Consider the following 27,155-nt stretch of genomic DNA (forward strand, 5'->3'; position numbering starts at 1 on the left):
ATATCTTTAATTAGATATAAACCTGTAATATTAAATAAGTAGAAACAAAATCAGAGAACACTATAAGTTCAGTGTATTCAATGAGCAGAATTGGTTAATATTCTTAGGAAAATAGTTATAATGAAAATAACAGGATATATTGAATAAAGAGTTAATCCGACTTCACACACTCACTCAGGAAAGTATATTTCACCTTGTAAATATTATAGCAGAATAGTCAGATAAATACTTGATATTCACAAGGTTTACACTTAGCGAATATTTTGTAGCAGTGGATAACAAATATACCTTCGGTATTTGATAGGAATAGAAAGTACAGACCTTGGGCTGCGGAACAAACTGGGAGAGCGTTGTGGCGTGGTAGCGGTAGCTCCGACTGAGCGAGTGTGACTCACTTCCGGTTTCGGCGTAGTAGCAGCTGATGTGCCGTACGGGTGGATAGTGACAGCCTGCAAATACCTTAAGCAGGCAGAGATGAGAAAGGTATTGCAGGATTGACTGTAGATTACGATAAGAGTTAGAAGGTAATTCCAGGTAGGTTATGCAAGGTAACAGGCGAGACCTGAGATTAAATTGTGAAAAGCCAGAACCAGCAAAGGCAATGTTTCTCCACAGAGGTAACATCAATTATCAGGCAGTGAATTGAAGGCCTGATGGTGGTTAAATAGGGAAAGAGGAAAGCGGGAGGGATATGCCTTAAAGGTATATCACAATATGATGAAAATAATAGTATCTTTAGAAAGTCCATTTAATGGCGAGAAAACCAGTATATAATATGTGTGGGTACAGTAAATGAGTAAGAGGAAAATTAGAGCTAAACACAAACACAGCAGAAATGTAAAAATAGCCCTGATCCTTAAAAGAAGGAAATTGAAAAATTGCCTGGTCCTTAAGGGGTTAAAGAGTAATCCTAGGTGAGCTCAAGAGCAAGCATGTGTCTTTAGCCATCTTGCAGCTTTGTTTGCAACAATGTTTATTGCAATGTTATACATATTAGCAAACACTGATGCTAAAAACTGCTAAAGACATATGCAAGCTCCTAAGCTCCTATCAGCCTACCTAGATGTACTCTTCCACAAAGGATATTTGAGAGAACAAAGGAAATTAGATAACAAATACATTTGAAAATAGTTTAAAACTGTATACTCTCTCTGAATAATGAACGTTTACTATCCCTTTAAGCACTATATTTAACGCCACCATTCATTGCACGCATGCAGGAGGTAAAGAGGGTGCATGTAGCTTATTCCCATATAGGGAACTAGACTGTGACAGGAGGAGGCATGGAGAGATTAATGATTTCAGAAGCTTATCAGGCCCATTTATCAAAGGGCTTGCGGACCTGATCCGACACTGCGGATCAGGTCCGCAAGACCTCGCTAAATGCGGAGAGCAATACGCTCTCCGCATTTAACATTGCACCAGCAGCTCACAAGAGCTGCTGGTGCAACGCCGCCCCCTGCTGACTCGCGGCCAATCGGCCGCCAGCAGGGAGCTGTCAATCAACCCGATCGTATTCGATCGGGTTGATGTCTGGCGATTCCTGTCCGCCTGTTCAGAGCAGGCGGACAGGGTTATGGAGCAGCGGTCTTTAGACCGCTGCTTCATAAGTTGTGTTTCTGGCGAGTCTGAAGACTCGCCAGAAACACGGCCCTTCAAGCTCCGCACGGAGCTTGATAAATGGGCCTGTATATCTCAAAAAAAAAAAAAGCATAATGTGTTAGCACATTATAAATGGTGTTTTTGTGTTTTAGCATATGCTGTCTCTATTAATGTTGTAATAATTTAAAATACCATTAAAATTGTGCTATGCATGAAACGTTTTGCATTGTTTATCTTCTATTATTTTGAGAAAGGGGATTGCAAAATACTGTATGAAATTGAACAGCAAGCATGATAGTTTAATTATTAAGATAAACTAAATGGTATACAAGATAAGTATATGAAATGCTAGTAAAAATAACAGTAATGGCTATATTCACAGAGATTAGCCCTGTTAAAGTCAGTAATGCTATCTATGGATCCATGAACCAGTACAAACTCCAAAGGTCTGTGCATAGTTTCAGAACACAACATTTCTTTTAGTAATCAGATGCTTGGAGTAAATACATATCTTATAGAGGCACGCAGAAATAGTTTAAAACATTTATTCTGTGAGATTAGTAATGCACTAATAGTACAGATTTGTACACAGCTGATGGGCCAATCAGGGATGGTATATGAGTGTAGCTGCCAATAACTAGCCATATTGAACTCAGGATCTGCAGTGTATAGCTATTCCCAGAGAGGACTTAAACTATGTGTTAGGTTAAACCTATATGTATAGACAAGCAATAGTACAATAAGAAAATGATCTAATGCTTTAAAGGGACATGAAACACATTTTTCTTTCATGATTCAGATAGAGCATACAATTTTAAACAACTTTCAAATGTATTAATAGTATCACTCTTGCTTCATTCTTCTTCTATTCTTTGTTGAAGGAGCAGCAGTGCACTGCTGAGAGTTAGCTGAACACAACGGTAAGCCAATGACAAGAAGCATATATGTGCAGCCACCAATCAGCAGCTAGCTATCAGCTCCTTAGCCTAGATATGGTTTTCATCAATGGATACCAAGAGAACTAACGGCTAGATTTAGAGTTGGGCGGTAGCCGTCAAAACCAGCGTTAGAGGCGCCTAACGCTGGTTTTTACCGCCCTCTGGTATTTGGAGTCAGTCAGGAAAGGGTCTAATGCTCACTATGCAGCCGCGACTTTTCCATACCGCAGATCCCCCTACGCCATTTGCGTATCCTATCTTTTCAATGGGATCTTTCTAACGCCGGTATTTAGAGTCGTGGCTGAAGTGAGCGTTAGAAATCTAACGACAAAACTCCAGCCGCAAAAAAAAGTCAGTAGCTAAGAGCTTTCTGGGCTAACGCCGGTTTATAAAGCTCTTAACTACTGTGCTATAAAGTACACTAACACCCATAAACTACCTATGTACCCCTAAACCGAGGTCCCCCCACATCGCCGCCACTCTATTAAATTTTTTAACCCCTAATCTGCCGCTCCGTACACCGCCGCCAGCTAAGTTATCCTATGTACCCCTAATCTGCTGCCCCTAATACCGCCGACCCCTATATTATATTTATTAACCCCTAATCTCCCCCCCTCAACGTCGCCGCAACCTACCTACATTTATTAACCCCTAATCTGCCGAGCGGACCGCACCGCTACTATAATAAAGTTATTAACCCCTAATCCGCCTCACTGCCGCCTCAATAACCCTATAATAAATAGTATTAACCCCTAATCTGCCCTCCCTAACATCGCCGACACCTAACTTCAAACATTAACCCCTAATCTGCCGACCGGAGCTCACCGCTATTCTAATAAATTTTTTAACCCCTAAAGCTAAGTCTAACCCTAACACTAACACCCCCCTAAGTTAAATATAATTTAAATCTAACAAAATAAATTAACTCTTATTATATAAATTATTCCTATTTAAAGCTAAATACCTACCTGTAAAATAAACCCTAATATAGCTATAATATAAATAATAAGTATATTGTAGCTATTTTAGGATTAATATTTATTTTACAGGCCACTTTGTATTTATTTTAATCCGGTACAATAGCTATTAAATAGTTAATAACTATTTAATAGCTAAAATAGTTAAAATAATTACAAAATTACCTGTAAAATAAATCCTAACCTAAGTTACAATTAAACCTAACACTACACTATCAATAAATAAATTAAATAAACTACCTACAATTACCTACAATTAAACCTAACACTACACTATCAATAAATTAAATAAAATACCTACAAATAACTACAATTAAATAAACTAACTAAAGTACAAAAAATAAAAAAGAACTAAGTTACAAAAAATAAAAAAATATTTACAAACATTAGAAAAATATTACAACAATTTTAAACTAATTCCACCTACTCTAAGCCCCCTAATAAAATAACAAAGACCCCCAAAATAAAAAAATGCCCTACCCTATTCTAAATTAAAAAAGTTCAAAGCTCTTTTACCTTACCAGCCCTGAAAAGGGCCATTTGCGGGGCATGCCCCAAAGATTTCAGCTCTTTTGCCTGTAAAAAAAACCATACAATACCCCCCCCCCCAACATTACAACCCACCACCCACATACCCCTAATCTAACCCAAACCCCCCTTAAATAAACCTAACACTAAGCCCCTGAAGATCTTCCTACCTTATCTTCACCATGCCAGGTTCACCGATCCGTCCTCGGAAGTCTTGATCCAAGCCTCGGAAGTGTTGATCCAAGCCCAAGCGGGGGCTGAAGAGTGACGTCCATCCTCCGGCTGAAGTCTTGATCCAAGCGGGCAGAAGAGGACATCCGGACCGGCAAACATCTTTTTCCAAGCCGCATCTTCTATGTTCTTCAATCCGATGACGACCGGCTGATCTTCAAGACCTCCAGCACGGATCCATCCATCTTCACCGACGACTTCCCGACGAATGACGGTTCCTTTAAGGGACGTCATCCAAGATGGCCAATCAGCCAATCGGAATTAAGGTAGGAAAATTCTGATTGGCTGATGGAATCAGCCAATCAGAATCAAGTTCAATCCGATTGGCTGATCCAATCAGCCAATCAGATTGAGCTCGCATTCTATTGGCTGTTCCGATCAGCCAATAGAATGCGAGCTCAATCTGATTGGCTGATTGGATCAGCCAATCGGATTAAATTATGCTCTACGCTCCCTTTTTGGAGCCTAACGCACTGAAAACCCAGCCAGCGGTATTTAAAAGGTGCGGGGGGGAAAAAAGCACGCGTAGCTAACGCACCCCTTTGGCCGCAGAACTCTAAATCTAGCAGTAAGTAAATTAAATAATAGAAGTTAAGTGGAAAGTTGTTTAAAATTGTATGCTCTATCTGAAAGTAAATTTTGGTCTTCATGTCTGTTTATTGTAAATTGATTTAGCCTAGTTATATAATATTATATAAAGAACATATTTTAAGATGAGGTGGTGACAGTACTTGAATATTTTAATAAACGATCACTTTGATGATATTGTATATGTACATTAACATGGAATGGACTATGAAAGTTTGATTTCCTAGAGCTGAAATAATGGCAATAGGAGGTCTATAAAATATACCTTGAAAAGTGAGACTTCCTTCTGATCATCTGAAGTTGTGGGCTTCTTTGATAAACAGCAAATGAAAAAAGCTGTATCGTAACGCCTGCCTTTTGAATTATTTGAAAGAACGGGTGTCAGCCAGTTCCCCCATTCATGAAGTGCCCAGATATTTGGAAGACAACGCATTTCCTCACACAGCTGAATAAACTTGAATGGATTTTTCTGAACCTCCAGTCTCCACTTGTTGAGTATTTCTTCGTCTGAATTGCAAGCTTCCATGAGGGTCTGGCTTTCTTCAGGTTTGGTATTTTCAGGCACAACTAACAAAATACCAGACTCTTCAAAGGTCTCTCTGATTGCACAGATACGAAAAGCAACTTCCCCAGGAATTTGGGAACCGAACTCTGACCTGTCTGTTAAAAACATTGGAGATCGACTGCTATGATGCTGCTTTACCAAACCTAGGCCAAAGTTGGGTTTATTCTTATAACTATCAAACACTTTAATCCAGTCATTCGAAAAATCTGAAGGTTCAACAAGGCCACCAGGAAAGACAAAAGCATTTGGCATGAACCCACTCTTTTGACTGCGTTTCAGTAACAGAATTTCATAGTCAAAAGAACTTTTCTTCAGATTACGCCACAAGATTTTCTGAGGTAAATCCTGAACTTTCTGAATATTCCCATGTTGAGTTCCTGCTACTAAAATCAGGGTTGCAGCTTCTTTCCAGTGCTTTAATGTAGTGTTCATGTTGGTCTTTTTCTGAGTAGATTAATGTTTTAAAATCAAGGGCCTCCTGAGAGAAGAAATAATCAACAGTTATTATTATAGAAATTATATCTAAACATTCTAGATATATATGTTTTTCTAAGATTTTTATTTTTATTGAGGTGTCAAAATATACATACAAGCTACTACTGACAGACAGTATGCGTGTGTAAGAATTACTACTACCAACTGTGGTTATAATACCAAGCTCCAACCTGAGACGGCTGATTAATGAGCAAGCAACTACCTTGAAAAGTTTCTTATTATTGATGTTAAAGTTTCACTTTAATTGTTATATAACCTGTTCAGATTTACTTCTGTAATATTGTTTTCACGTCACAGGATTGAAAAGAGGACTTTACTTCTTCAATGAATGCATTTAATCGTACTGCTTATAACTAATTATTTGTCACAAGTGTATTCAAGTATCATTGTATTTCTTGTATTTTTTGGAAACGTCCTCAAAAAATAATAATAAAAAAATATATACATACAAGCAAAGGAAAGCAAAGGTTTCCATATGAACACATGATGAGTGATATATATGCTAAAACAGTAGTAGCTAGCTGCTACACAATTAGTAAATATTGCCTGCTAGACAGTGAGTGAACTGAACCTAAAAGTTTTAAGATAGAGAAATACTAATTGTTAACCCCTGGTAGTGGTAGCACATATTAAACAAAAAGGAAATGGGTCTCCACATAATAAATTGTGGCCTCTCATTGACCACTTACCATAGCTTTCCACTAATAAAAAGTGTGGAGGTACAGAGGAGTAAAACAAACCAGGCCACTCTTGGGCATGTATTTATCAAGCCGTCAACCGCAAATACGCTGGAATTCCCCAGCGTATTTGTGGCGAGCCTGATTCGCCTTAGTTATCAAACCCTACAGACCGGCAAAAGTAGAATTTAGTGACTTAACATATGAACCGCCGGACTCAGTCCGACACAGATCGATGCTTACGTCACTAGAGATGTTCCGAACGCAAGTTCGGCACAATCTGACTACTTTTGGAAGTTATCAAATTCCTACCAGGTATGCTCGGCACTATTCCGGCCCAGCGTACCTGGTTTTCAATCTGCTGCACTGGAGGCGATGCCATAGGAATCAATGGGAGTCGGAAAGCAGCGAGAGCTTATGTTCGCTGCTGCCCGATATCCCATTGATTCCTATGGGAACGTGTACACCTAACACCCTAACATGTACCCCGAGTCTAAACACCCCTAATCTTCCCCCCCCACACCGCCGCCACCTACTTTATACTTATTAACCCCTAATCTGCCGCCCGACACCGCTGACGCCTAAATAAAACTTATTAACCCCTATCCCGCCGCTCCCGGACCCCGCCGCAACGAAATAAACTTATTAACCCCTAAACCACCGCTCCCGGAGCCCACTGCCACCTACATTATACTTATTAACCCCTAATCTGCCGCCCCCAATCTGCCGCCCCCTACACTGCCGCCACCTACATTATGTGTATTAACCTCTAATTTGCCCCCCTACACCGCCGCCACCTACATTATATTTATTAACCCCTAATATGCCCCCCCTACACTGCCGCCACTATATTAAATTTATTAACCCCTAAACCTAAGTCTAACCCTAACACAAATGTAATTTAAATATATCTAAATAAATATTCCTATCATTAAATACATGATTCCTATTTAAAACTAAATACTTACTTATCAAATAAACCCTAAGATAGCTACAATATAACTAATAGTTACATTGTAGATAGCTTAGGGTTTATTTTTATTTTACAGGCAAGTTTGTATTTATTTTAACTAGGTACAATAATTATTAAATAGTTATTAACTATTTAATAACTTCCTAGTTAAAATAAATACAAATATACCTGTAAAATAAAACCTAACCTAAGTTACAATTACACCTAACACTACACTACAATTAAATTAATTCCCTAAACTAAGTACAATTAAATACAATTAAAAACAATTATCTTAAGTACAAAAAAAATAAACACTAAATTACAGAAAATAATAAAATAATTACAAGTTTTTTAAACTAATTACACCTAATCTAATTCCCCTAATAAAATAAAAAAGCCCCCCAAAATAATAAAAAGCCCTACCCTATACTAAATTACAAATAGCCCTTAAAAGAGCCTTTTGCGGGGCATTGCCCCAAAGTAATCAGCTTTTTTACCTGTAAAAAAAAGTACAATACCCCCCCACCAACATTAAAACCCACCACCCACACAACCAACCCTACTCTAAAACCCACCCAATCCCCCCTTACAAAAAAAACCTAACACTAACCCATTGAAGATCACCCTACCTTGAGAAGTCTTCACCCAACCGGGCCGAAGTCCTCCACAAAGCTGGCAAAGGTGGTCCTCCAGATGGGCAGACATCTTCTATCTTCATCCATCCGGCGCGGAGCTGGTCCATCTTCAAGACATCTGACGCGGAGCATCCTCTTCCAACGACATCCGACGACTGAATGAATGTTCCTTTAAATGACGTCATCCAAGATGCCGTCCCTTGAATTCCGATTGGCTGATAGAATTCTATCAGCCAATCGGAATTAAGGTAGGAAAAATCCTATTGGCTGATGCAATCAGCCAATAGGATTGAAGTTCAATCCTATTGGCTGATCCAATCAGCCAATAGGATTGAGCTTGCATTATATTGGCTTTTCCAATTAGCCAATAGAATGCAAGCTCAATCCTATTGGTTGATTGGATCAGCCAATAGGATTGAACCTCAATCCTATTGGCTGATTGTATCAGCCAATAGGATTTTTCCTACCTTAATTCTGATTGGCTGATAGAATTCTATCAGCCAATCGGAATTCAAGGGACGCCATCTTGGATGACGTCATTTAAAGGAACATTCATTCAGTTGTCGGATGTCGTTGGAAGAGGATGCTCTGCGTCGGAAGTCTTGAAGATGGACCCGCTCCGCATGGATGAAGATAGAAGATGCTGCCTGGATGAAGACTTCTGCCCGTCTGGAGGACCTCTTCTGCCCGGGTTAGATGAAGACTTCTGCCCGTCTGGAGGACCACTTCTGCCCGGCTTCGTTGAGGACTTCGGCCCGGTTGGGTGAAGACGTCTCAAGGTAGGGTGATCTTCAAGGGGTTAGTGTTAGGTTTTATTAAGGGGGGATTGGGTGGGTTTTAGAGTAGGGTTGGGTGTGTAGGTGGTGGGTTTTAATGTTGGGTGGTATTGTACTTTTTTTCAGGTAAAAGAGCTGATTACTTTGGGGCAATGCCCCGCAAAAGGCCCTTTTAAAGGCTATTTGTAATTTAGTATAGGGTAGGGCTTTTTATTATTTTGGGGGGCTTTTTAATTTTATTAGGGGGATTAAATTAGGTGTAATTAGCTTAAAAATCTTGTAATTATTTTATTATTTTCTGTAATTTAGTGTTTGGTTTTTTTTGTACTTTAGATAATTTTATTTAATTTTATTTAATTGTAGTTAATTGTAGTTAATGTAGGTAATAAATTTAATTGTAGTGTTAGGTGTAATTGTAACTTAGGTTAGGTTTTATTTTACAGGTACTTTTGTATTTATTTTAACTAGGTAGTTATTAAATAGTTAATAACTATTTAATAACTATTGCTCCTAGTTAAAATAAATACAAAGTTGCCTGTAAAATAAAAATAAATCCTAAGATAGCTACAATGTAACTATAAGTTATATTGTAGCTATCTTAGGGTTTATTTTATAGGTAAGTATTTAGTTTTAAATAGGCATAATTTATTTCGATTTATTTAAATTATATTTAAGTTAGTCGGTGTTAGGGTTAGACTTAGATTTAGGGGTTAATGCATTTAATATAGTGGCGGCGGTGTAGGGGGGGCAGATTAGGGGTTAATACATATAATGTAGATGGCGGCGGTGTAGGGGGCAGATTAGGGGTTAATAAATATAATGTAGGTGGCGATGGGCTCCGGGAGCAGCTTAGGGGGTAAACACTTTATTTAGTTGCGGCGGGGTCCGGGAGCGGCAGGATAGGGGTTAATAACTTTATGTAGGTGGTGGCGGTATAGGGGGCGGAAGATTAGGGGTTAATATGTATAATGTAGGTGGCGGTGGGCTCCGGGAGCGGCGGTTTAGGGGTTAATACATTTATTCGAGTTGCGGCGGAGTCTGGGAGCAGCGGTTTAGGGGTTAAACACTTTATTAGAGTTGCGGCGGGGTCCAGGAGCGGCGGTTTAGGGGGTAAACTGTATAGTATAGTGGCAGTGTTTAGTGACAGGGTACCAAGAAAGCTGAAAAAAAGCCAAAGAGCAGCGAGATCGATGACTGTTAGTTAACAACAGTCCGCTGCTCATCGCACCGTACTTGGTGCACGGCTTTTTGACAGCTTTTTTGGTAACTTTGGAGAACGTATTCAGGTCCGCAGCAGTGATGTTAGGCGATCTTAGGCGAGCGTATTGGTGCCGTTGTATGCTAGAAAGTCGACGGCTTGATAAGTAGATGCCTTGGAATCAAAATATGCATTGATAAAATCAACAGGTATAAGAACCCACTTATAAATAAGACCTCTTTATTTTCTAACACATATGTATAATATCCCTAATATATAACTGAAACAATATAAAATACAATAATATATTAAGAGTTTCCCCTTCAGAGAAGTAATAGAACTTGCCTCTCATAAGCTGGGCATAAGGGGAAATGGGGGATACAGGTCAAAAGGAGCCACTACTGGGTCTAAGAGCCTGATGATACAAGATTATTCTGCTCAGAGAAAAATTGTATAGTAGACTTCACAGGGGCTGAGTTCACTAAATGCTTAAAGAAAAAGAGGAGGAAGCCTCCAGAACTGCAAGTCCTCTCACAAGATTATAGACAGGCAAATATTACTATACTTGTCTAAGAGGCATTCCCTGCATTTCTGTATGTGAAGGAGACACAAGCCTAGTGCAGTATAGCACTGCATGATATGATAGTTTTATTACACTTACACTTTGTGCTGTGTATTTTATATTACTTTACATTTCAGATTGGGTCCTTTCAGTGATATTACATTTAAGCTTTGAACTTTCTATTTTAGTTTTTAATACATTTATATTTAGATCCAGCAGTTATCTTACATATTCTTATTATGTTTTGAAAGTTGATATGCTACTTTAACAAACTAGGATCATATTTTTTATAATTCTGTGTAGTTTTTACAAATTACATTGCACTTTGTATTTGTTCTACTGTAAAATAAAAATGGAAAACTGACAGCTCCCTGGTGTGAACAGGAGAGTTCCCAGGGTATGTATACCGCTCTTGCACAATTCTTGTGAAATGCTGTAATCATTTTACACAAGCTGGTCTCACTGAATCATCTCACACACCTTGTAACTGATAGACAAGCAATATATACTACGTAGGGCTGGGCAATATGGGGGGGAATCGTGATTTTTTTTAAAAATAATCACATTGCGATTTAATAGTGATTTTCACGTCAGCACCCCCTGTAACCCCCATAAGTCCCCCTCTATAAACCTACATAAGCCCCATCAGCTCCCACTGTAACCCTGCACCCCCCATGAGCCCCCTTCTGTAACCTACATAAGTCCTATCAGCTACCACTGAAACCCCCAATAAGCACCCCCTTTAACATCATAAGCACCGCCTGTAACCACCATCAGCCCTCAACCCACATAAGTCCCAGCGCACCCCCCTCCCTGTAATCCGCATCAGCCACAACACACCCCCCTCCTTGTAACCCGCATCAGCCACAGCGCTCCCCGGTAAGTCGGCTCCCCTCCCTGTAACCCACATCAGCCACAATGCACCCCCCTCCCTGTAACCCGCATCAGCCACAGCGCTCCCTGGTAAGTCAGCCCCCTCCCTGTAACCCGCATCAGCCACAGCGCAACCCGGTAAGTCGGCCCCCCTCCCTGTAACCTGCATCAGCCACAGCGCACCCCCTCCCTGTAAACCACATCAGCCACAGTGTTCCCCGGTAAGTTGGCTCAATGTCACAAGGCGGGCACGGCAATTTGGTGGCCCTCCTGTAAGTCATAGGTGACGTAAAATGGGGCGGGCTAAAAATCGCATACTCTTGTTGTTTTGAAACCACAACGATTAATCGTGCAGCCCTAATACTAAGCTATTGGTAAAATAAGTTAATTTTTTTTGTTGAAATCTTTTTATTGATTTCTCACATATTATGTATAATGTACATGTAACATCATCAATAACAATAAATAAACAATCAAACAGTAACAATACAGTCTTCAAATTATTTCTCTCATTATACATTCAATTAGTACAATTCAAATCTTTTACTTTTTTCTCTCTAGATTCCTTACCCCAAACTGTATCCTTAAAATCTCAGGCGTTATCGGATAGCATTCTGGACTAGCCTCCCATCTTACAATCTAATTTTTTTCCCTCCTCCATATATTTATATCTCAGTTTAATTTTTTTTTTTTTTTTTTTTAAAGGTTTTTTTTATTTAGTATTAAACATATTACCAACAAAAATTGTCCGTTTACATATATTGATAGGGTGGCGATCCATAAATACATAGTACAGATATACAATTCTGGCATCTAGATCGACAGTTAAAAGTCCGCCCACTCCCGTGGGTCTACTTTGCTTTGAATTTTCTAATGCAATGTCCTCTTTTAGAAAAGGTCAGAGCTTATGCGCTCTGGGGTATAACCCCACAAAGTCCTTCTTCCTGTACAACAACACACTATAACTAAATCAATGCATACCATAAAAACCACACTCCTAGTCTGTGATTAGGGATCATATTAAGTGACTGGCTTCTGAAGTGTGTATCATCGTGTAGATTTGCCCTGTATGCCTATCTGTTGTATTGTTTCCACATTTCTAGCATGAGTTCATGTGTCTCTATGGTACCAGCCTTCAAATGATGGCATCTCTCTAGGTGTAATAGGTTATCTACCTGTGCCCTCCACTCCTGTACTGTGGGCACTGTTGCCGTCTTCCAATATTTTGGGATCAGTGTTTTGGCGCTGTTAATTAATACTGTCAGTAAGGTCCTGGCTGTGGCGCTTTCGATTTTGGGGAATGCCATATAAAATAGAATCCGAGGATCGTTGGGTAAATGACTCCCGATTATATCTGAAATTTGTTTTAGTATTTCTACCCAATAAGTGTCTAACCTATCGCACTTCCACCAAATGTGTGTGGGGTTCCCTACTTCCCCGCATCCCCTCCAGCACCTATCACTTGCCGATTTATATATTTTATGTAATCTGGTGGGTGTGAGGTACCACCTTGTGAGGAATTTGTAATTTGTTTCAAGTATCCTCGTGGAGATTGAGGATTTTTTGGTGGCTAGGAAGGCTCTCTGCCATTCTTTTAAAGGTATCGTTATTCCCATTTCTTTCTCCCATGCTATTGTGTATGATGGAAGCTGTTGTTTATCATCGGTTAGTAGCTACTTATACAATATAGATATAGTGTACCTGGGTGTATTTTCTAGTTGACACAGGTTTTTGAAAGGTGTTAACCGTCTAGTCAGTTGTTGCTTACAGGGGTGTGTGTCTATATAATGTTTTATTTGCGAGTATGAGTACCAGTTCAGGTGTATGTCGGGGTGACTTTCCGTAATGTCCTCTAGGGCCCTCATCTTACCGTCTTGGCAGAATACTGTCATAACTCTATTTTTTATGTGTACTCCTTGTTCTGAATGGGTGACTTTAATGTTCCATGGTAGAGTGGTATTGTTGCACAAGGGGGTCATTGGGGAGAGTGTGCTTGATATGTTTGTGGTAGTGTTTATCATTTTGTCCCATGTAGCGAACAGCTCCGCCAACATTGGGTATTGTTGTATAATGGGTGACCTTTGTTTTGTTGGTAACCATGCCATAACACCCACATTGTCAAGTTGTAGGATTTGTCTGTCCAATTGGGTCCATTGCTTATACAAGTTGTTGGTGCATAAATCTATCAGCCTGTGTAGTGGAATTGCTGTCTTATACGTGCGTATATTAGGGACTCCCCAATCCTCCTGTTCTCTGGGTAAGTACATTGTCTGTTTTGTTATCCGCGGCCTAGCCCCTTGCCATATAAATTGTTCTATTAGAGATTGGATACGGTCTAAGGTATTGATTTTGGTAGGTGGATAGAGTAGTCTGTAGGTATAGGATCCTAGGGAGGACATTCATCTTTACTACATTAATTCTCCCCACCCGTGAGATAGATTTGTTTTTCCAACTAGAGAGATCTGCTGCCAGGTTTTCACTCCATTTTTTTATAGTTGGCCTGGAATTATGACCTGTGCGTCTGGTGCTAGGAAAATACCCAAGTATTTGAGTTTTATATTTTGTTTTTTTTTTAGGGGGCAGTCCATTGTCAATTGTTTTAGTGTCTCACCTTCATATGTTATATTTAGTATTTCAGATTTAGTATTGTTTATTAGGAAATTTGATACTTTTCCAAAATCTTGGAACTCTTTCATTGCCTCTGGCAGGGATGCCTCTATGTTAGTGAGTATAAGGAGGACGTCATCCGCATATAAACGCTAACTTGTGATCAGTGTTGCCAACTGTACTCCCGTTATCTGTTCATTGCTTCTAATTTTCTGCGCTAATGCTTTCTATGGTTATTGCAAAAAGCACTGGGGATAGTGGACAGCCCTGCCTCGTCCCATTGCCTATATGGAAGTTTTCTGAAAGGAGTCCGTTTACCCCTAACTTTGGCTGTGGGGGATGTGTACATGGAGAAACACTTGTGCTATAAATTTGTCGCCAAATTTCATTTTATGCATGACCGCTTTTAAAAAATTGCCAATTTACCCTATCAAATGCTTTTTCAGCGTCTGTGGAAACCTAGTACTGTAAGGTATTTTATTGTTTTGGACGTGTGTTATTATCTGGAGTTGTTTTCAGCGTGTTATCCCGTGCTTCTCTGCCGGGGATAAAGCCAACCTGATCCGTATGGATCAGCCTGGGTAGGTATTGATTGATTCTATTCGCCAATATTTTGGCGAATATCTTAATGTCTGAGTTCAAGAGTGATATCGGGCGAAAGTGTTCTGGTCTGTCAGGTTGTTTTCCCGGTTTTGGCAGAACAGTTATATGGGCCTCTAACATATTTTGCTGGAAGCCGGTGGAGGAGGAGAATGAGTTAAACATCTTTTCTAGGGGTATCACCAGGAGGTCTATAATTTTTTGTAATACTTCATGCTAAAATCCATCTGGGCCTGGACTTTTCCCAGCTGGCATCTCCTGAATTGCCTTTTTGATTTCGTCTGTCGTGATAGGGGATTCTAATTTGACCATCTCTTCCTTTTCAAGTGTAGGAAAGTTTATGTCACCTAAGTATGATTCTATCGAATGGCATGTGGTTGTGTCTTTTATGTTATACAATGTCGAGTAGTATTGCCGGAAAACTTCTGCAATATTTTTACTGTCTCTGTGTATATTGCCTTGGCTGTCTGAGATAGTGTGCACATATGTGTTAAGCTGTTTCCTTTTGAGTGCCCTTGCTAATGAGGTTCCTGCCTTGTCTTGCACGTCAAAGTATTTCTGCCTTAGTAATGCGGATTTGTGTTGGTGTTCCTTAATGAGGTGGTCCTTTAATGATTGCCTTACTTTAGTCAATTCACTCAATGCTGTAGCATACTGTGGGTCTTGTTTGTGTAGCTTCTCCCAGTACCCTATTTGTGCAAGAGTAGAGTTCAGGAATTGTCTTTTTTCTTTCTTTTCCCTGGCTTTATACATGAGGAACTCCCCTCTCATTACGCACTTGTGTGCTTCCCATACTACAGATGGGTTTACCTCGACTGAGTTGTTCTCTCTGAAATAATGCCCTAGTGTGCGCTTTATCCCTTCGCTAATCAATATGTGTTCTAGTATGTTTTCGTCCAATTTCCACATGAAAGGTTTGTGCGGGATGTTTGGCCATTCCACCTCGCACTGCACAGGTGCATGGTCAGACCATGTAATTTGAAGAATTTTAGAGTCTGTGATCATAGAGAGTCCCGTTTGGTCAGTTAGAATGTAGTCTATTCTCGTAAATGTGTGGTGCGGGTGGGAATAGAACGTGTAGTCTTTAGTAGTGGGGTTACCCGTTCTCCAGACGTCATGAAGCCCCAGTTGCTGAATGTAGCTATTTATAGTTTTGATCACCTTCTTGGGTGTGCAAGAGGCCCCTGTAGATGTGTCTAATGTCGGGTCTAATGGTGTGTTGAAGTCCCCATTTATGAATAGTATTCCTTTTGTGTGTGAGAGTAAGGACTGAAACACTGTTCTAAAGACAAAGTGATGGTCTTTGTTAGGCAGGTAAACATTCGCAAATGTCACCGGTTTATTAAAGAGGAGGCCAACCAAGATTATGTATCTGCCTTCCCTATCTCGTTCTATATAAGTAGCTTGAAATTGTATGTTGTTTTTGAGTAGGATTCCCACCCACCCTTTTTTTGTGGTACCTGATGCCAAGTATGAGGTTCTATATTTATGACTTAAGACTTTAGGCTCTCTCCCCTTTTTGAAGTGTGTTTCCTGGATAAACAGGACGTCTCCCATTGTTCTGTATAAGTCCCTAAAAACCATAGACCTTTTCTCGGAGCTGTTGAGTCCTTTCACATTCACCGTTGTCAGTGTGAGTGTGTGTGTATTGTGTGCCATCTTATATTTGTTTCTCTAGGATCGTTAGTTTGCTAGTTAAGTATGTGTTGTTGTTGTATATGTGTACCAATGCAGTAGGTTCGGAAATAAAGAAAAATATATAGGAAAAAACTGTAAACAATCAACAAGGTACAATAGAATTTTTAGGTAAATATGCAGGAAATGCAACAACAATACAAACAGTTTCCAGGTATAAGTCTTTCAGAGTCTCTCAGCTCAGTTGTGCCTTTACTATATATACCTGAGCTTAAAATTCTTGTTTCAAATTATGTTAATTCACTTTAAACAAAATAGAACTATTATAACAGTAAGTTACTAAAACAGGGATAGTATCCCCACCCCCAAACCTATATTAGAACATTTCTTATAATTACATAACATACGACCTTTAGCCTTTTGGTAGCAGCCAGGTGAACAGTTCGTGCAGTCCAAGGGGGTTAGATTTCTATGTGATCAGACCCTGGGGAGTCCGTTGAAGTAGTGGATCTCGTGCTGCTGTTCTGTGTGGTCTGTAGATCTTTTGTAGCCGGTTTCTTTTTCTGTACATTATGCTGGTTTTCTTCGGGGTCTGGGATATTGATCTGTAAAGCCTCATTAAAGTTGGAGAGGTCGTCCATATTTCTAAAAACTGCAGTGGTTCCTCCTCTGCTTGCTATGATGCTAACGGGGAAGCCCCATCTGTATGGGATGCTCTGTTCTCTGAGCACTGTAGTAATGAACTGCAATTCCCTCCTTTTCTGTAGTGTCGTTGGGCTCAAGTCAGCGAACACCTGTATGTGGTTGCCAGCGTGCATGATCTTTTGTTTTTGTCGAGCATGGCGAAGGATCTCCTCCTTATCTTTGAAGTTAAGTAGTTTAGGATAATATCACGAGGGGGTGCCTTCGGCGGCGGTTTTGCTCGCAGTGCTCTGTGGGCTCTTTCAATCTTTATGTCTGGAGAGCTGTTAGTACCCTTGATAGTTCTGAAAAGTGCTTGCAGGCAGCCCTCGATCGCTGATGGTTGTATTGATTCAGGGATTCCGCATATTCGAAGGTTGTTACGCCTTCCTCTATTGTCTAGGTCCTCTACTTTGTCCAGTAGTTGGTATATTGTTTCTTGCTGATCATACACCAGTTTTGAGATATGTTGCACGTCGTTACACGTGGCATTATGGAATTCTTCCAGAGCTGATATTCTGTGTGTTACTTTTGTTAGGTCTTTCTTTAATTCCCCAAACCAATTTTTAACTTCCCCAACTATTTCTTTAATATCCTCTTTTGTGCAGAGTGAGTTTAAGTCCTCTTTTGTGAGAAGTTGTGATGTAGCTGGGGTGTTTGGGGTCTGTGGTCGGTCTGCCTGTCTCTGTTGCTGCTCAGAATCCATGTTTTGCAAACTGCTGGGTTTCTCTTGTGTCTTTAAGTATTGCTGTATCGGTTTGTTTTTTTATGTTGGTTTCTGTTCTGTTTATCTTGTGGCCTGGCATGGCCAGGGTTTGTATCTATGTGGTGTTCCTGCGATAGTTCTTTGTTTGGATAGGTTAAATTTGCTGACTTCACAGTAGCAAGTTTTCACTCTCCCTTGTGTATCTGGATAGCCTGCCAGCAAGCGTTTCTTTTATTTATCCTTTTCTCTTTTTTTTTATATTTTTACTCCCCCTGTGGCCAGCTCACCCTTCTATTGATCTCTATTGCAGGTCTTTGTTCCGGGGCTATAGTATAGCTGAGACCGGTCTTTACAGGTATGTGCGTGGGCTTTACCCACCTCAGTCTATTTGTGATGCGGTCGCGCTCAGGCCCAGGTTTCCCGCTGTTGTCGTTAATGGCCTCTGCTTATTTGTGAAGCGGTCACGCGCAGGCCTCAGTCCTACGCCGTGCCGCGAGTCAGGTCCTGTAGTTGCCCTTTTATGAAGTGGCCGTATGCGCTGCGCGACTCGGGTTGAGTCCGCAATAAGGTGAGTACCGGAGCCTTGGTCTCTGCTTATGACTCTGTGCTGTACGCGCCGCTTGCTCTTATGCGGCACCTTGTTTTCTCCGGAGGTCTCTCCTGCTGTTGTCGGGCAAACGGTCGCGGTGCTGTATCGTACCTTGAAGGGTTCCCCTCTATTGGGCAGAAGTTATTTACCCGGTTCCCCTGGCTGTTAAGGCTAATTTTGTGAGGTTTAAGGAGTGGGGCCTAGGAGCTAACAAATCATGCGGCCATTTGCCTGCGCGGCCAAGCTCCGCCCCCCATATCTCAGTACAATTTTAATAATCTTAGTGATCTGGAACTCATCCTCCCCTGATATATTCCCTTATAGACCTTAGGTTCTGATGTTATCTAAGTGGCTAAGGTTCTAACTCTATTTACCTTTTCTATATGCATAATATACGGTAAAATAAGTTAATTTTAATGAAAATGTATCAGTTTAATTTGTATTTGCTGCAAACTGAGACTTTTATATCAGCCTTAGGTGTTCTCTTGTTAACTTCCCAGAGAGCCTTATTACTTTCTATCACCTAGATTACAAGTTTTGCACTATAGAGGGTAGTTAACGAATGCAAAGTTGCATTATTTCACCCTCCATAGTGCTGCCATTACGAGTTTTAGAAAAGCCAGCTTGTGCGTGCGATATGGTTGTGCTGAGCTCCAAACCGCTCAAAATACAAGCATTGCTTTGATGTGCTCGTGCACGCTTTCCCCATAGACATCAATGGGGAGAGAGTTTCAGAAAAAAACATAACACCTGCGATTGCGGAACGAAAAGCTCCGTAACGCAGCCCCATTGATGTCTATAAGGAAAAAGGTTACGTTAAAACCTAACACCCTAAAATAAACCCCACGTCTAAACACCCCTAATCTGCTGCCCCCGACATCACCGACACCTACATAATGTTATTAACCCCTAATCTGCAGCTCCCGATATCGCCACCACCGAAATAAATCTATTAACCCCTAATCTGTTGCTCCCGATATCGTCGACACTTTAATTAAAGTTATTAACCCTTATTTCCCGGCACCCCAATATAGCCAGACTTTAAAAAAGATATTAACCCCTATATCGCCGCTCCCTGACATCGCCGCCACTAAATAAAGCTATTAACCCCTAAACCTCTGGCCTCCCACATCACTACCACTAAACAAACCTATTAACCCCTAAACCGCCAGCCCCCCACATTGCAACAACCTAAATAAACTATTAACCCCTAAACCTAACCCTAACACCCCCTAACTTTAACATAATTAAAATAGAGCTAAATTAAAGTTGCAATTATTAACTAAATAATACCTATTTAAAACTAAATAAATACTTACCTGTGAAATAAACCTGTATCTACCTGTATGAAAGGCATCTTTCATCTCTCTGGGACTTCCAGGTTCTGCCTTCTTTCGTATAGCATTCTTTGAGTTCAGCCCTTGTGAAGTCTGCACTATAATTTTTCTCCAAAATATAGAATCTGTGCTAATCGGGCCCATAGAAAGTAATAAAGCTCTCTGGGAAACTGAAGCTGTTTGTATTTCTTCTATTTAAAATAAAACTAAGTGCAATGTTATTTGTAAAAGATACACATAAATATACAACGTATGAGCCTAATTTGTTAAAGTTACACAGAAAATGTGAAAGTATAATCAGAATTTGTAAAATCACAATCCTAAATAGACTGCTGTGTACAAAGAAAACTATGTAGAAATGTAATAAAATGTAATCTGAAGTCTAATTTTTTTTAAATATAATGCACAAAGTGCAAATGCAGCAGAACTCTCCTGTCATGTGGTGCTATATTGCACTGGGCTTGTCTCACTTTCACATACAGAAATGCAGGCAAAATCCCCTTGGATAAATATAGTAAAATCTTAGAATTTCACTAGGGATCTCACAGTACTGGAGGATCAATTTATATAATCTCACCAGAGCGAAGCCGTTTTTATATCATCAGGCCCTAAGAGAAATAAAAGAAGAAATGGTATTAATAAAACCAGAAGAGTTGTATTTTTTCTTTAAATTAGGACCATAGAGCAGCTATAAAGTGTATTGTCACAAAATTAACGTGGGATAACTGTAGGTGTCAGAGCTAGTAATTGACCAAAAAGATGCCCTCTGATTAATAATCTTAAAGCATCATATAGTGAAAAGTGTTTATAAATATTTTAGCAAGAGTGTGGTAAGGAAAATAAAGCCCTCATTAGATTTCTCAATCAATTAGCTAACTCAGCTCACCACCCTGGTTATTGCCTTCCCTATCGTGTTCTTCTTCCTGTAAGCAAAACATACTTACCTAATTCCTGACTATTCTTATCTACTTCCAGAGACCAAGTATACTTACCTTGTACCTGGGTATGCTCACCTTGTTACAGAGAACAAGAGTATACTTACCTGATACCTGTGTATACTCACCTTGCTCCAGAGATCAAGCATACTTACCTTGCACTTGTGTATGCTCACCTTATTCCAGAGACCATGCATACTTACCTTGCACCTGCATATGCTCACCTGGTTCCTGAAAGTCAAGCAAAATTGCCCGATACCTGTGTATGCTCAGCTTGTTCCTGAAGCCGTGCCTGCTGTACCCCGTGACAGTCTTCCCAACAGTACCCGCTGGGTATCCTGTGGCTGCTGAGATGCCTGTGGTATCCTGTGGCTGCTGAGAATCCTGGGACTACCATACCAGTGACACCCTTTCTCAAACCAGCTGTGCCTGCTGTACCTTGCTGGTATTCTGTGACATTCTCACCAACAGTACTCGCTGGGTATCATGTGCCTGCTGAGAAGCATGTGTCTACTAAACTAGTGATCGCCTTCCTCAAACCAGTTGTGCCATCTGTACCTATCTGGTATCCCTTGACAGTCTCCCCAACAGTACCGGCTGGGTATACTGTGCCTGCTGAGAATCATGCCTCTACTATACTAGTGACAGATAGGGACACTAGCTGTACCTAGTGTCCCTATCTGGTATCTCGTGACAGTATCACAGAGACCTGCTGGGAATCCTGTGCCTGCTGAGAATCCTATGTCTTCTATACTAATAATAGCCTTCTTCAAACCAGTTGTGCCTGGTGTACCTATCTGGTATCCTGTGACAGTTTTACTAACAGTACTCACTGGTTATCCTGTGCCTGCTGAGAAGTCTGTGTCTTCTATACCAGTGACAGCGCTCTTCAAATCAGCTGTGTATACAGTACCCACTTGGTACCCCGTGAGTCTCACCAACAGTACTCGCTGGGTATGCTGCACCTGCTCAGAATCCTGTGTCTGCTTTTCTCCTACCAGCTGCACCTGCTATACATTTCTGTTTTCTATAACAGCCTTATCCTCTACTGCACGATTCAAGCACCAGTGTCCATTGGACTTTGCTACTGCAACCTACTTAAGTATTGTAAACCTTGTATTGGACTTTAGCGTTCTGCATTGGGCCTATGTTCGAACCTGCTGTTTCAGTAATCTTCAATTTGAACTACCAACTGTTCTTTTGCTTATCATCCAGTAAAGCTTTTAAAAGACAATTTAAATTTTACAATACAGAAAGAGGATAAGGATCAGTAGTCCTTATATAAAGATAGGGATTTCAGCACCCTCAAAAATCAAGTATATTCCCAAAACCAATGGAAATTTTAATAATAATAATTATAAGGTAGCACGTGTGTAACTCAGCAGACACAGAGAATAATACTTATAGACCAGCATGTGTTTTAAAGCACAAAAAGTTTTTATTATTACACATATAAACAATCAAAATTAAATTAGAATTGAACCAAAAGAAAATAAATTTCACATATTAAATGAGAGACGTCTCTTTGGGAAATGATCAAAATTTTAGTAAACCTACGGCTACTAATAGCCTTCTTCAAGAGTAATCATCCTCACTCTTTGAAGAAGGGTATCCCTTATGGACAGTTTTTGCGTTTACATAGAAACTGTTCCACCAATTCCAGTTTTGACTTTCACGCTAATAAAATGAAAGAGAGGTTTTTGTCTAGAGGATACTCTAAAAAAGTGGTAAAAGCTCTCTCAATAGAGTGAGAAGGATGAAAAGAGAGGATATCCTATTTTTAAATAGCGAGATATAAAACAAATGAGGAACAAAAATCCAATGTAAGACTTATATCACAGTATGATTGCCACTGGGACAAAATTGCCATATCTTGACCACAAATTGGCATTTTCTACTTGCTGACAAAAGAATTGCAGGAAAAGCAGGGGAGTGTCCTCTTTTGACAGCAAGAAAAGCATTGAGTCTAAAAGATTGCTTGGTAAGAAGCCATTTTATTAAAACTTTGAAACAAAATTGGCTCACAAGGCACCAATCACAAAAAGGTAGTTGCCCCTGTGGAAAATGTGTGTCATGTAGCTATATTGTTAGAACCAATACATTTTCTACTGGGGGCAAAACCTTCCGTATTAACCACTTGATAAATTGTCAGACTTTTGGAGTGGTCTATCTTCTTTTTTGGCCATGTCCGATGTATTACGTGGGGAAAATGAAGAGACAACTCCTTGAAAGATTAAGAGAACACAGAGATGATGTTAAAAATGAAAAATTGACTAGCAGTGTTGCATGTCATTTTAAGGCTTGTCATGACTCTAATCCTGACTTACTCAAGGTCATTGGCATGTAGGCCTGATACATAAAAGAGGAGGTGATCAGGATAAATGCCTCCTTCAAAAAGAGACAGGCTGGATTTATCGTCTACGGACATGTGCTCCGATTGGCCTTAATGAAAAATTAGAATTTGCTTCTTTGTTGTAGAAGCTAGTAAGTTTTTAATTGTTTCACTTCAAAATTTGTTCTTTATACAAATTTGAGCTATGTGCTATTATTCTAGTGAATTTGTCACGACATGTGGTTCTTCCTAGTAGGTGAGTGGACTAATATCCAGCTATACACAATGTTTTTAGTTAGGGATATCCTGATATATATAGTTTTGATTCCGCCTTTAGAAACTTGAAATATTTATAATGTTTCTTGTCTTCAAATATAGTTGAATTGAATTATTTCAGAACTAGGTCAAAATGTATCTTATATTCTTGACATTTAAGCACTCAGTTTCATATAGGATTCAGAGATATATGGAAATATTTTCCTGGTGTTTCTTTTCCACCATATGTGGTTTTCACCAGTGGGTGAGCAGACTAAGGCACAGCTTTACATAATATTTTTATGTAGGTATACTTTGTTATTCCTGGTTCGAGTCTGCCCTGTTAAAAATATTGCTTTTCATGTTTCAAACTGAAACTAAGCAATTTTGTACCTAGTTTTGAATTGCTTTAATTTTACTTATAACATTTAAATTCATAAATCCTTGTATCTGCATTCTTCTGAGTTCTGATGAGACGCTCTTGCTTTGTAGGTGTTTCCTTGACAAATTTAATCAATTATTTGCATGTGGTTTTTTAGGCTATTTAGGTTATTAAAACAATTTTGAATATTTAGCAACTTGAGTATCTATTTGTTTATAAATATTAACTTGTAAAAAATCTTTTTGTGACAAAATATTTTCATTTCCTTTCTTGGAGGCGTGCTTTGTTTAGCCTATAAAAGGCTTAGGATTCTTCCATGACATCAGCCCTAAGGAAGTCCCTGTCAGTCAAGGGGAAGAAACGTGCGTAGGCAGCTGGTTTCTTTGATGAGACGCCTATCTTTGGTACTCGCTTACTAACCTTAAAGAACATCACGGAGCTTGCTTGTTGGTTTGCTCCTTATGCCGTTGGAGCCACTGAACGGCTACTTTATCCTTTGATGTGCGAGGAAAAGTTTGGATTTACGGATATACACTTTTTTTACATCCAAAGACTGTGAGTGCATGGGTATAAACACCAACTTTAAACATAACTTCCTTTGTATTTAAAAGGCTGGATTGCCAAGGGCCTTTCCACAACTCAACTGGAGCATGATACAATGGAAGGATTGCAACAAATGCTATTATAGCATGTTTCTCTGTTGAGAGTATTATCTTTGTACACAATCATTGTATTGTTGTTACATTACAGCAAACACTATACTCCGCAATATCTATTTAAAACCATCACATAGACCCTTGATTTATTTGATGACAACTGTACCCTTTCTAACTGGGGTTGTCCTCTGAATAAGGTGTTGTGATAGGTTTGTTGTTCATTTATATCTGTGCTATATTTATTTATTTGTGTTGCAGAAGTGTTTGCACTTACTTCACATGGTTCCAGTTTTTTAAGGGGTTATTACATAGATCCTCATTTGAACATCAAGGCAACTTATCCCTAAAAGATACACTGTGGGGTTGCCCTCTGATGGATGTGTTGTAAATTTCCTCTTGAGAAATAAAGATCTTTATTTTTCAAAGGTTTAGTTTAAACCAACCATATATGCTTCGGTTTTGAGGTTACTGCATAGATCCTCATTTGTTATTCATGACAACATATCCCTGATACATGTTTGTGGGGTTGTCCTCTGATACAGGGAGTGCAGAATTATTAGGCAAGTTGTATTTTTGAGGATTAATTTTATTATTGAACAACAACCATGTTCTCAATTAACCCAAAAAAACTCATTAATATCAAAGCTGAATAGTTTTGGAAGTAGTTTTTAGTTTGTTTTTAGTTATAGCTATTTTAGGGGGATATCTGTGTGTGCAGGTGACTATTACTGTGCATAATTATTAGGCAACTTAACAAAAAACAAATATATACCCATTTCAATAATTTATTTTTACCAGTGAAACCAATATAACATCTCAACATTCACAAATATACCTTTCTGACATTCAAAAACAAAACAAAAACAAATCAGTGACCAATATAGCCACCTTTCTTTGCAAGGACACTCAAAAGCCTGCTATCCATGGATTCTGTCAGTGTTTTGATCTGTTCACCATCAACATTGCGTGCAGCAGCAACCACAGCCTCCCAGACACTGTTAAGAGAGGTGTACTGTTTTCCCTCCTTGTAAATCTCACATTTGATGATGGACCACAGGTTCTCAATGGGGTTCAGATCAGGTGAACAAGGAGGCCATGTCATTAGATTTTCTTCTTTTATACCCTTTCTTGCCAGCCACGCTGTGGAGTACTTGGACGCGTGTGATGGAGCATTGTCCTGCATGAAAATCATGTTTTTCTTGAAGGATGCAGACTTCTTCCTGTACCACTGCTTGAAGAAGGTGTCTTCCAGAAACTGGCAGTAGGACTGGGAGTTGAGCTTGACTCCATCCTCAACCCGAAAAGGCCCCACAAGCTCATCTTTGATGATACCAGCCCAAACCAGTACTCCCACCTCCACCTTGCTGGCGTCTGAGTCGGACTGGAGCTCTCTGCCCTTTACCAATCCAGCCACGGGCCCATCCATCTGGCCCCTCAAGACTCACTCTCATTTCATCAGTCCATAAAACCTTAGAAAAATCAGTCTTGAGATATTTCTTGGCCCAGTCTTGACGTTTCAGCTTGTGTGTCTTGTTCAGTGGTGATTGTCTTTCAGCCTTTCTTACCTTGGCCATGTCTCTGAGTATTGCACACCTTGTGCTTTTGGGCACTACAGTGATGTTGCAGCTCTGAAATATGGCCAAACTGGTGGCAAGTGGCATCTTGGCAGCTGCACGCTTGACTTTTCTCAGTTCATGGGCAGTTATTTTGCGCCTTGCTTTTTCCACACGCTTCTTGCGACCCTGTTGACTATTTTGAATGAAACGCTTGATTGTTCGATGATCACGCCTCAGAAGCTTTGCAATTTTAAGAGTGCTGCATCCCTCTGCAAGATATCTCACTATTTTTGACTTTTCTGAGCCTGTCAAGTCCTTCTTTTGACCCATTTTGCCAAAGGAAAGGAAGTTGCCTAATAATTATGCACACCTGATATAGGGTGTTGATGTCATTAGACCACACCCCTTCTCATTACAGAGATGCACATCACCTAATATGCTTAATTGGTAGTAGGCTTTCGAGCCTATACAGCTTGGAGTAAGACAACATGCATAAAGAGGATGATGTGGTCAAAATACTAATTTGCCTAATAATTCTGCACTCCCTGTAGAGGTGTTGTAGGTTTCCTCTTTTTCAAAACTATTATATACATTTCAAGCTCCTTATTTTGATAATTTCCCAAAGAGACGTCTCTCATTGAATATGTGAAATTTATTTTCTTTTGGTCCAATTCTAATTTAATTTTGATTGTTTATATGTGTAATAATAAAAACTTTTTGTGCTTTAAAACACATGCTGGTCTATAAGTATTATTCTCTGTCTCTGCTGAGTTACACACATGCTACCTTATACTTATTATTATTAAAATTTACATTGGTTTTGGGAATGTACCTGATTTTTGAGGGTGCTGAAATCCCTCTCTTTATATAAGGACTACTGATCCTTATCCTCTTTCTGTATTGTAAAATTTAAATTATTTGTTATAGGGTCTGCACCTCTGATTAAAACTTACTCATAATTTTTATATATAATTAATTAAAAGACTGTTTAGTTTAATGTAGTGTTTCATTTTAAAAGACAATTGTTCAGAAATGCTCAGTGTATCTGTTCCTGCATTCTGAATTCCACACACATTAATCCCCTCATAATTACTATGTGATTGAACTCCCCTGTAAAGGCATAAGGTTAATAATATGACATATGCCTCGCTGTCCTGGCTGCTGACAGCAAGACTTTAACTTTTTCAGCTTGATTGAGAATTAACTTAGGCCAGTAAGCCAAAGTTCTAAAAGTTAGAACACATAGTTTAGAACAACATATTATATGAGTAGTGCATCCATATA

At 39.6% G+C, this 27,155-nt stretch overlaps 1 protein-coding gene across 2 annotated transcripts in view; it reads right to left on the reverse strand.

Annotated features, from left to right (window-relative positions):
• NUDT19 (nudix hydrolase 19) overlaps positions 1-27,155 on the reverse strand; it is a 63,869-nt gene that overhangs the window by 21,685 nt on the left and 15,029 nt on the right. Inside the window, exons 2-3 of one of the 2 annotated variants that reach the window (XM_053701663.1) lie at positions 20,333-20,363; positions 5,130-5,907 (exon numbers count right to left, since the gene is read on the reverse strand). In XM_053701663.1, coding sequence (XP_053557638.1) covers positions 5,130-5,861 — 732 coding nt within the window. In that variant the 5' untranslated portion in view covers positions 5,862-5,907; positions 20,333-20,363. The remainder of the gene's footprint in view (positions 1-5,129; positions 5,908-20,332; positions 20,364-27,155) is intronic. The other variant, XM_053701655.1, reaches the window with a different exon arrangement.

Source organism: Bombina bombina, chromosome 1 (assembly GCF_027579735.1).
Source record: "Bombina bombina isolate aBomBom1 chromosome 1, aBomBom1.pri, whole genome shotgun sequence".
Lineage (NCBI taxonomy): Eukaryota > Metazoa > Chordata > Amphibia > Anura > Bombinatoridae > Bombina > Bombina bombina.